The sequence below is a fragment of the Salvelinus alpinus genome, chromosome 8 (assembly GCF_045679555.1).
Source record: "Salvelinus alpinus chromosome 8, SLU_Salpinus.1, whole genome shotgun sequence".
NCBI lineage: Eukaryota > Metazoa > Chordata > Actinopteri > Salmoniformes > Salmonidae > Salvelinus > Salvelinus alpinus.
Window position 1 is genome coordinate 17,558,778 of NC_092093.1, and position 12,022 is coordinate 17,570,799.

Below are 12,022 nucleotides of genomic sequence, written 5' to 3' on the forward strand. Positions count from 1 at the left end.
TGTCTCTGCGTGCAGTATGAAGGAAGTCTTTCGCGAGCCAATGCTAACTAGCATTAGTGCAATGACTGGAAGTCTACAGGTATGGCAGCATACTCATAGCATTGGCTCGTGAATCTACCTCTAACTTCCTTCAAACTGCACAAATCCCTTTAATGTTAGAGAAATCATCTGTAATCTGGTGTTGTTAATTGCGCGTCTACAGTGTGTTTGGAGTCAAATATGTCCACCACACCAAAACAAGGCCATGCCATAGAGTACATACTAAATAACATCCTTGAGACTAGGCCAAAGAAGCACCAGTCACCGCAGCTTTAGAGAGGCGGATCCTCTAAGGTCTCAAAGCCAAAGCCACATAGCCAACCACCTCGGAGCAGCTTAATTAGCCGAAGAGTCTTAACCACAGGCACAGAGAAGGCCTAAAGGGGCTACAGCCACAGGGGAGGCCTAGAGGGGCCCAGGGTTTGATGGGGCGGTGGTTGGTGGTTTTTGGAGGTGTTTGGGTTGTGTGCATATATATATAGTTTGCATATATATAAAGTTTTTCTTTATTTTTACAATTTTCTACATTGTAGAATAATAGTGAATACATCAAAACTATGAAATAACACATGGAATCATGTAGTAACCAAAGAAGTGTTAAAACAAATAAAAACATGTATTTTTATTTGAGATTATTCAAACTAGCTACCCTTTCCCTTGATGACAGCTTTGCACACTCTTGGCATTCTCTCAACCAGCTTCATGGGGTAGTCACCTGGAATGCATTTCAATTAACAGGTGTGCCTTCTTAAAAGTTAATTTGTGGAATTTCTTTCTTAATGCATTTGAGCCAATCAGCTGTCTTGCGACAAGGTAGGCGAGGTATACAGAAGACAGCCCTATTTAGTAAAAGACCAAGTCCATATTATGGCAAGAACAGCTCAAATAAGCAAAGAGAAACGACAGTCCATCATTACTTGAAGACATGAAGGTCAGTCAATCTGGAAAAGAACTTTGAAGTTCCTTCAAATGCAGTCACAGAAACCATCAAATGCTATGATGAAACTGGCTCTCATGAGGACCGCCACAGGAAAGGAAGACCCAGAGTTACCTCTGCTGTATGAATCAGGCATTCATGGTCGCATTGCTGTAAAGAAACCACTACTAAAGGACACCAATAAGAAGAGACTTGATTGGGCAAAGAAACACGAGCAAAGGACATTAGACCGGTGGAAATCTGTCCTTTGGTCTGATGAGTCCAAATGTACGATTTTTGGTTCCAACCGCCGTGTCTTTGTGAGACACAGAGTAGCTGAACGGATGACCTCCGCATGTGTTCAAGTAACAGACATCTCAACATCAACTGAAAAACAGCTTCTATCTCAAGGCCATCAGACTGTTAAATAACCATCACTAGCACCTTAGAGGCTGTTGCCCTATATACATAGACTTAAAATCACTGGCAACTTTAATAATGTTTACATATTTTGCATTACTCATCTCATACAGTTGAAGTCGGAAGTTTACATACACTTAGGTTGGAGTCATTAAAACTTGTTTTTCAACCACTCCAGAAATTTCTTGTTAACAAACTATAGTTTTGGCAAGTCGGTTAGGACATCTACTTTATGCATGACACAAGTAATTTTTCCAACAATTGACAGATTATTTCACTTAAAATTCACTATATCACAATTCCAGTGGGTCAGACGTTTACATACACTAAGTTGACTGTGCCTTTAAACAGCTTGGAAAATTCCAGAAAATTATGTCATGGCTTTAGAAGCTTCTGATAGGCTAATTGACATCATTTGAGTCAACTGGAGGTGTAACTGTGGATGTATTTCAAAGCCTACCTTCAAACTCAGTGCCTCTTTGCTTGACATCACGGGAAAATCTAAATAAATCAGTCAAGACCTCAAAAAAAATTGTAGACCTCCACAAGTCTGGTTCATCCTTTGGAGCAATTTACAAATGCCTGAAGGTACCACGTTCATCTGTACAAACAATAATACGCAAGTATAAACACCATGGGACCACACAGCCGTCAAACCACTCAGGAAGAAGACGCGTTCTGTCGCAGAGATGAACGTACTTTGGTTTGAAAAATGCAAATCAATCCCAGAACAACAGCAAAGGACCTTGTGAAGATGCTGGAGGAAACATGTACAAAAATTATCTATATCTACAGTAAAACAAGTCCTATATCAACATAACCTGAAAGGCCGCTCAGCAAGGAAGCCCACTGCTCCAAAACCGCCATAAAAAAGCCAGACTACGGTTTGCAACTGCACATGGGGACAAAGATCATACTTTTTTTGGAGAAATGTCCATTGGTCTGATGAAACAAAAATAGAATTGTTTGGCCATAATGACCATCGTTATGTTTGGAGGAAAAACGGGGAGGCTTGCAAGCCGAAGAACACCATCCCAACCGTGAAGCACGGGGGTGGCAGCATCATGTTGTATGGGTGCTTTGCTGCAGGAGGGACTGGTGCACTTCACAAAATAGATGGCATCATGAGGGAGGAAAATGATGTGGATATATTGAAGCAACATCTCAAGACATCAGTCAGGAAGTTAAAGCTTGGTCGCAAATGGGTCTTCCAAATGGACAATGACCCCAAGCATACTTCCAATGTTTTGACAAAATGGCTTAAGGACAACAAAGTCAAGGTATTGGAGTGGCCATCACAAAGCCCTGACCTCAATCCTATAGAAAATGTGTGGGCAGAACTGAAAAAGCTTGTGTGAGCAAGGAGGCCTACAAACCTGACTCAGTTACACCAGCTCTGTCAGGAGGAATGGGGCCAAAATTCACCCAACTTATTGGAGGAAGCTTGTGGAAGGCTACTCGAAACGTTTGACCCAAATTAAACAATTTAAAGGCAATGCTACCAAATACTAATTGAGTGCATGTAAACTTCTGACCCACTGGGAAAATGGTGAAAGAAATAAAAGCGGAAATAAATAATTCTCAACTATTATTCTGACATTTCACATTCTTAAAATAAAGTGGTGATCCTAACTGACCTAAGACAGGGAATTTTTACTACGATTAAATGTCAGGAATTGTTTAAATGTATTTGGCTAAGATGTATGTAAACTTCAGACTTCAACTGTATGTATATACTGTATTCTATTCTACTGTATTTTAGTCTATTCCGCTCCAACAGTCATTAAATATTTATACATTCTTAATTGCATTCCTTTAGATGTGTATTTTTGTGAAATTGTTAGATATTACTTGTTATATATTACTGCACTGTTGGAGGTAGAAACACACGCATTTCGCTACACCCACAATAACATCTGCTAAACATGTGCATGTGACCAATACAATTTTATTTGATGTGTGGTTCCCACCGTGAAGCACGGAGGTGGTGTGATGGTGCTTTGCTGGTGACATGGTTGGTGATTTATTTAGAATTCAAGGCACACTTAACCAGCATAGCTACCACATCATTATGTAGGGTTACACCATCCCATCTGGTTTGCTCTTAGTGGGACTATTGTTTGTTTTTCAACAGGACAATGACCCAAAACACACCTCCAGGCTGTGTTAGGGCTTTTTGACCAAGAAGGAGAGTGATGGAGTGCTGCATCAGATGACCTGGCCTCCACAATCACCCGACCTCAACCCAATTGAGATGGTTTGGGATGAGTTGGATGGCAGAGTGAAGGAAAAGCAGCCAACAAGTGCTCAGCATATGTGGGAACTCCTTAGAGACTGTTGGAAAAGCACTCCAGATGACGCTGGTTGAGAAAATTCCAAGAGTGTACAAAGCTGTAATCAAGGCAAAGGGTGGCTACTTTGAAGAATCTAAAATATTACATATATTTTTATTTGTTTAACACTTTTTTGGTTACTACATGATTCCATGTGTGTTATTTCATAGTTTTGATGGCATCACTATTATTATACAATGTAGAAAATAGTAAAAATAAAGAAAAACCCTTGAATGAGTAGGTGTCCAAACTTTTGACTGGTATATGTCGGCCTACTCACCGTGCCGTCCTCCATGAGTTTGAGGCAGGAACCGAAGTCAGCCAGGCGAATGTGACCGTTCATGTCCATCAAGATGTTGTCTGGCTTGATGTCCCTGAAGGTGACAGAAGACAGAGAGACCAAAGTAAATATACCGATGACTCTGAGAAAGAGAACTAGGAATGGAGGAAGAGAGGGAGTGGAATAAAATGAGAAACACAAATATCTCAGAGGGGGAGACAGGGAGGGAGAGAGAATGAAAAAGAGCAAAAACAACTTTAAAGCAACACTAGTGAGTGTTTGGTGAGAGAGAGAGAGAGAAAAGTAGATTTGGCTTCTGTAGAGAGAGAAAGAAAGTTTGTTTGCTCCTGGATGCCTTTAGTCTCCCATCATTAAGTCTTGTGTTTATTTGGGCAGTTCATTGCCCTTGCAGCATCTACTGCCAATAGGGCAAACCCCTCACAAGGTTACCCCCCACAAGGCAGACAGAGGATTGGTTATCCTGTCCTGACCAGAACACCCTGCCCCGACCAGAACACCCGGTCCCAGTCAGAACACCCGGTCCCAGTCAGAACACCCGGTCCCAGTCAGTACACCCGGTCCCAGTCAGTACACCCTGTCCCAGTCAGTACACCCTGTCCCAGTCAGTACACCCTGTCCCAGTCAGAACACCCTGTCCCAGTCAGAACACCCTGTCCCAGTCAGAACACCCTGTCCCAGTCAGAACACCCGGTCCCAGTCAGAACACCCGGTCCCAGTCAGAACACCCGGTCCCAGTCAGAACACCCGGTCCCAGTCAGAACACCCGGTCCCAGTCAGAACACCCGGTCCCAGTCAGAACACCCGGTCCCAGTCAGAACACCCGGTCCCAGTCAGAACACCCGGTCCCAGTCCTGACCACTATTCTGATATTACATCCCACTTAATGCAGACAATGTCAAGCCCTTGTCTTCACTAGTCTCCTTATCTATACACCATTGATACACAGTACAGTATAGTAACACATCAATACACTAACAGTACATTAACAATACATCAGCACACTAACAGTACAGTAACAATACATCATTAATACACTAACAGTAGAGCAACAATTCATCATCAATACACTAACAGTATAACCTTTATTTAACTAGGCAAGTCAGTTAAGAACAAATTCTTATTTACAATGACGGTCTACCGGGGATTCGATCCAGCAACCTTTCAGTTACTGGCCCAAAGCACTAACCACTAGGCTCCCTGCCGCCCCAGTACAGTAACAATACCTCATCAACACACTAACAGTATAGTAGCAATACACTAACAGTATAGTAATACACTTACAATACATCCACAATACACTAACAGTATAGTAATACACTTACAATACATCCTCAATACACTAACAGTATAGTAACAATACATCATCAATACCCTAACAGTATAGTAACAATACATCCTCAATACACTAACAGTATAGTAACAATACATCATCAATACACTAACAGTACAGTAACAATACATCATCAACACACTAACAGCATAGTAGCAATACATCATCAATACACTAACAGCATAGTAGCAATACATCATCAATACACTAACAGCATAGTAGCAATACACTAACAGTATAGTAATAGACGTACAATACATGATCAATACACTAACAGTATAGTAATACATGTACAATACATGATCAATACACTAACAGTATAGTAATAATACATCATCAATACACTAACAGTATAGTAACACAGTAACAATACATCAACACGAACAGTATAGTAACAATACATCATCGATACACTAACATTACACTAATAGTATAGTAACAATACACTAACAGTATATTAATAAAAATGTAATACACTAACAATAGATCATCAATATACTAACAGTATAGTAACAATACACTAACAGTATAGTAACACACTAACAGTATAGTAACAATACATCATCAATACACTAACGGTATAGTAACAATACATCATCAATACACTAACAGTATAGTAACAACACATCAACACACTAACAATACATCCTCAATACACTAACAGTATATTAACAATACATCATCTATACACAACAATATATTATACACTTCACATTACATGGCAGCGGAAGGATGGGATTAAAAACAAACAAAAGATAACTATTGTAAAATACATTGTGTCCGTAAAATGTATATAGTGTGTACTGTATAAAATGGAAGTAGAAACCTACGTGTTGATGTCCATTAGCCTCAAACAAACGTTTTCTGTAGTTGTGGATCAGACCTGCACAACGGTCGGGAGGAATTTTGGACCATTCCTCTTTACAAAACTCTTTCAGTTCAGCAATATTCTTGGGATGTCTGGTGTGAACTGCTCTCTTGAGGTCATGCCACAGCATCTCAATCGGGTTGAGGTCAGGACTCTGACTGGGCCACTCCAGAAGGCATATTTTCTTCTGTTGAAGCCATTCAATTGTTGATTTACTTCTGTGTTTTGGGTCGTTGTCCTGTTGCATCACCCAACTTCTGTTGAGCTTCAATTGACGGACAGATAGCCTAACATTCTCCTGCAAAATGTCTTGATAAACTTCGGAATTCATTTTTCTGTCGATGATCGCAAGCTGTCCAGGCCCTGAGCCAGCAAAGCAGCCGCAAACCATGATGCTCCCTCCACCATACTTTACAGTTGGGATGAGGTTTTGATGTTGGTGTGCTGGGCCTTTTTTCTCTCCACACTGTTGTGTGTTCCTGCCAAGCAACTCAACTCTAGTTTAATCTGTTCACAGAATATTTGTGGAACATCCAGGTGCACTTTTGAAAACTTCAGATGTGGAGAATTTGTTTTTTTTGGACAGCAGTGGCTTCTTCTGTGATGTCCTCCCATGAACACCATTCTTGTTTAGTGTTTTACATATTGTAGACTCGTCAACAGAGATGCTAGCATGTTCCAGAGATTTCTGTAAGTCTTTAGCTGACACTCCAGGATTCTTCTTAACCTCATTGAGCATTCTGCGCTGTACTCTTGCAGTCATCTTTGCAGGACGGCCAGGGACAGTAGCAGCAGTGCTGAACTTTCTCCATTTATAGACTATTTGTCTTACCGAGGACTGATGAACATCGAGGCTTTTAGAGATACTTTTGTAACCCTTTCCAGCTTTATGCAAGTCAACAACTTTTCATCTTAGGTCTTCTGAGATCTCTCTTGTTCGAGGCATGGTTCACATCAGGCAATGCTTCTTGTGAAGAGAGTGTTTTTTATAGGGCAAGGCAGCTCTAACCAACATCTCCAATCTCGTCTCATTGGTTGGAATCCAGGTTAGCCGACTCCTGACCCAATTAGCATTTGAAGAAGTCATTAGCCTAGGGCTTCACATACTTTTTCCAACCTACACTGTGAATGTTTAAATTATGTATTCAATATAGTTTAATCACACTGTTTGTCTATTGTTGTGACTTAGATGAAGATTAGATCAAATTTGATGACCAATTTATGAAAAATCCAGGTAATTCCAAAGGGTTCACATACTTTTTCTTGTCCCTGTATATATTTTTTTTACCCTTATTTAAATAGGCAAGTCAGTTAAGAACAAATTCTTATTTACAATGACGGCCTACAGGGGGAACAGTGGGTGCCTTGTTCAGGGGCAGAATGACAGATTTTTACCTTGTCAGCTCGGGGATTCGATCCAGCAACCTTTCAGTTACTGGCCCAACGCTCTAACCACTAGGCTACCTGCCGCCCAAGACCATACACACAGACAGACATTCTCTGATACCCAGCATCTCTAACAAACTGAAATGACTCCACATGTTCTATGAATGTTAATCTTCAGTACAGAGCAGCACATAAAAGCACTGTAGAAGCTACTGACAGGTCCTTCCTCAACTGTTAACAGTCAACATCACATGAAGGGCCTGCTCCTACTTTATAGCAGCTTCTAACTGAATCAGCTTCCTATTAAAGTTACACATTTAGACAGTGCCTGATGATCATATTTACCTCTGAATCAGCTTCCTATTAAAGTTATATTTTTAGACTGCCCATCTTTCCCATTTATAAGGGTCTGGTTTAGAAGCATGGGGGAGTCAGAGCAGTGCCTGATGGGAGTGGTGAGGGGACTAGTTGGGAGGGAGGAGTGTAGGGGTGAGTATGGGGGTAAACCCTGCCTTGGGAGGGAGGGGTGTAGGGGAGAGTATGGGGGTACACCCTGCCTTGGGAGGGATGGGGTGTAGGGGGGAGTATGGGGGTACACCCTGCCTTGGGAGGGATGGGGTGTAGGGGGGAGTATGGGGGTACACCCTGCCTTGGGAGGGATGGGGTGTAGGGGGGAGTATGGGGGTACACCCTGCCTTGGGAGGGATGGGGTGTAGGGGGGAGTATGGGGGTACACCCTGTCTTGGGAGGGATGGGGTGTAGGGGGGAGTATGGTGGTACACACTGCCTTGGGAGGGATGGGGTGTAGGGGGGAGTATGGGGGTACACACTGCCTTGGGAGGGATGGGGTGTAGCGGGGAGTATGGGGGTACACACTGCCTTGGGAGGGATGGGGTGTAGCGGGGAGTATGGGGGTACACCCTGCCTTGAGAGGGAGTTGTGTAGGGGGGAGTATGGGGGTACACCCTGCCTTGGGAGGGATGGGGTGTAGGGGGGAGTATGGGGGTACACCCTGCCTTGGGAGGGATGGGGTGTAGGGGGGAGTATGGGGGTACACCCTGCCTTGGGAGGGATGGGGTGTAGGGGGGAGTATGGGGGGTACACCCTGCCTTGGGAGGGATGGGGTGTAGGGGGGAGTATGGGGGTACACACTGCCTTGGGAGGGATGGGGTGTAGGGGGGAGTATGGGGGTACACACTGCCTTGGGAGGGATGGGGTGTAGCGGGGAGTATGGGGGTACACACTGCCTTGGGAGGGATGGGGTGTAGCGGGGAGTATGGGGGTACACCCTGCCTTGAGAGGGAGTTGTGTAGGGGGACTATGGTGGTACACCCTGCCTTGGGAGGGATGGGGTATAGGGGTGTACCTCCTGCTGATAAGCAGCCACAGTTAAACAGAAGCTCTGGCTGCATGAGGATTTGGAGGGGAAAAGGGAGAGAGGGGAGGTTCCCTGAACCCAAAGAACAAAGGCTTCTCTCTGGACAGCAGGATAATGAGGTAGCGGCCCAAATGACACACTATTCCCTACATACTGCTCTACTTTTGACCAGAGCCCAATAGGGCCTGGTCAAAAGTAGTGCACTAAATAGGGAATAGCGCCTGGTGGCATTTGGGACTTGACCCGAGAGACAAAGAGAGAAGGAGCTTTTCCTTTCATGTTGAATCAAGTCAATGGGATAAAAGGTAGACCAATGGGACACCCCCCTACAAAGTAGACCTACTAACAGGAGGCTCAAGTCTAGCTAAAATGATACAATGAAGTCATTTCTGTTTTGTTCCTTCTCCACCAACCATGTGTGTTCCCACTGACTATTAAAACCTACCCAAACCAGAAACCATGAATAGACGGCAGCATATGCACAAAACTTAAAGCGTGAAACGCTGTATTTAACCATGGCAAGGTGACTAGGAATATACACCCGCAATAACATCTGCTAAATATGTGTATGTGACCAATAACATTTGATTTGACTCAATACTGACATGCATTCTCTTCAGAACAAACTCTTTTCCCAGCGCTAACCTCTACTTAATAACACCTCTGTGGGTGTCTTTTAACCTCTCACTTTCCTGATAGGCTCAGACCTGGCCCTAGCCTCCCTCTCTCTGTGTGTGTCTGTGTCTGTGTGTGTGTGTGTGTGTGTGTGTGTGTGTGTGTGTGTGTGTGTGTGTGTGTGTGTGTGTGTGTGTGTGTGTGTGTGTGTGTGTGTGTGTGTGTGTGTGTGTGTGTGTGTGTGTGTGTGTGTGTCTTGTCATCCAGCATCCCGTCATGAGTTCCTCCTCCAGATAAACCCAGTGAAAACCTGAGCAGAGATCAAACAACATGGCTACCACCTCTCTTCCCCCTCCCGCTGTCTCTTTCTCTTGCCTCATCTCTACCTCCCTCTGTCACCCGTGTCTTTATCCACCCCCCCAACCCATGTTCAATTCAAAGGACTTTATTGGGAAACATTTGTTTACACTGCCAAAGCAAGTGAAATAGATAAACCAAAGTGAAATAAATAATACAAAATGAACAGTAAACACTCACTAAAGTTCCAAAGGAATAGAGACATTTCAAATGTCATATTATGGCTAATAAGGTGTTGTAACAAGGTGCAAATAGTTAAAGTACAAAAATATGGGATGTATTTACAATGGTGTTTGTTCTTCACTTGTTGCCCTTTTCTTGTGACAACATGTCACATCTTACTGCTCTGATGGACATACCCTTCCTCTCCTACCCTCCCTGTCTCTCCCACCCTCTCTCTCTCTCTCTCTCTCTCTCTTCCTCCCTCCCTTCCAGTAGGGCTGCGGTGACGTGACTGTTGGGGGCGTGGCTAATTGGTCTGCTGTGTCCCAGGCAGGGCAGGGCTCCTGAAGTCTTAAGGCTGAGAATAGAGGGAGGTAATCTTCTTTAAGACCTCACCAGCATCCATCTGTAAGGGCCATCTGGCCGCCAAGACAACACACACACACTGAGTCTCCTCAGAGAGACAGGGACCGAGTTAAGGACACACACACACTGTGTCTCCTCAGAGAGACAGGGACCGAGTTAAGGACACACACACACTGTGTCTCCTCAGAGAGACAGGGACCGAGTTAAGGACACACACACACAGGGCTCTATGGGACGTCATCACCACTGTTTGGACGCACGCGCATACAGATACCGTGTATACTCACCATTGGCCGCTGCTAATTCATGTACCATTCATGACCCTTTCTACAACAGGGCATTGTTCCTGCCACTGTTAACATGGTGGCTGCAGGGTCTTTGATAGATGACATTAACAGGTAATGAGATGTCTGTGGCCAGTGGTCGGTCTGATGAAAGAGATTGGGCTCTTAGATCAGGAGGTGGAAACAGGGCTGTGGAGCCCACATGGTTCTGATCAGTAATAACACACACATATGGCCCTGATCAATAGATGTCAACACACACACACAATGAGACACACACAATGAGACACACACACACACACACACAATGAGACACACACACACAACGAGACACACACACACAATGAGACACACACACACACACAATGAGACACACACACACACACAATGAGACACACACACACACACAATGAGACACACACACACACACAATGAGACACACACACACACACAATGAGATACACACACACACAATGAGACACACACACACAATGAGACACACACACACACAATGAGACACACGCACACAATGAGACACACGCACACAATGAGACACACACAGGCCAGATGAGGGCCCTGCTAACAGAGAGCTGGGCCATGCTGAGTTGGTCTGTTAGTCTCTGGGGAGGCCATGCAGATCACTGACCCTGATCAGCTTCACACACAGCCCTCCACACACACACTAATGAGGAGGGGGCAGCCACTACACTATTTTCTTAGTTAATTGAACCTTTAATTCTCCTTGGCAGGGTATTGTCTTCAACATAAAACAGTGAGCTATGTTTGTGGTACTGACAAGGCATTATGCTTACAGCGGCACAAGCATGTCCACGACTGAACCTCTTGACTGACAGAGACCATTTCTATAACTAGGCCATCCTTACTTCACAAATGTGGCCTATATGCACTGATTCAAGCTATTCTAATTGGCCTTATGTTGGAGAAATGACAGGGTTAATGCATTGTCCTTTCAGTCACACCCACACAGAGAACACACCCTTCTCAGGGGACCTTCTGTTAATGTCTCCACCCTCCACAAACCAAGCGAGCCAATCTCTCCCGAGAGGGGGAACCCACCACAACCCCCATACATACACCCTGTCATTACCAGCCCAAAATGTCTCAGAGGGCCTCAAAGGGGAACGAGACGACCACCGCCGCCCCGACTCCACGTAAAACACCATACAATTAGTGGGTCCCCTTCTCGACACTGAGTCTATACTGCTGCTGTGCTATGGGACAATCAATGTTACTATAGGGCCAGCAC

The 12,022-nt window shown here is 44.1% G+C and overlaps 1 protein-coding gene across 10 annotated transcripts in view; it reads right to left on the reverse strand.

Annotated features, from left to right (window-relative positions):
* Positions 1 to 12,022, reverse strand: part of LOC139582647 (serine/threonine-protein kinase MRCK alpha-like) — a 115,472-nt gene that overhangs the window by 55,852 nt on the left and 47,598 nt on the right. For all 10 annotated transcript variants that reach the window (XM_071412824.1, XM_071412823.1, XM_071412825.1 and 7 more), the window contains one exon: positions 3,989 to 4,082. In XM_071412824.1, the coding sequence (XP_071268925.1) occupies positions 3,989 to 4,082 (94 nt within the window). The remainder of the gene's footprint in view (positions 1 to 3,988; positions 4,083 to 12,022) is intronic.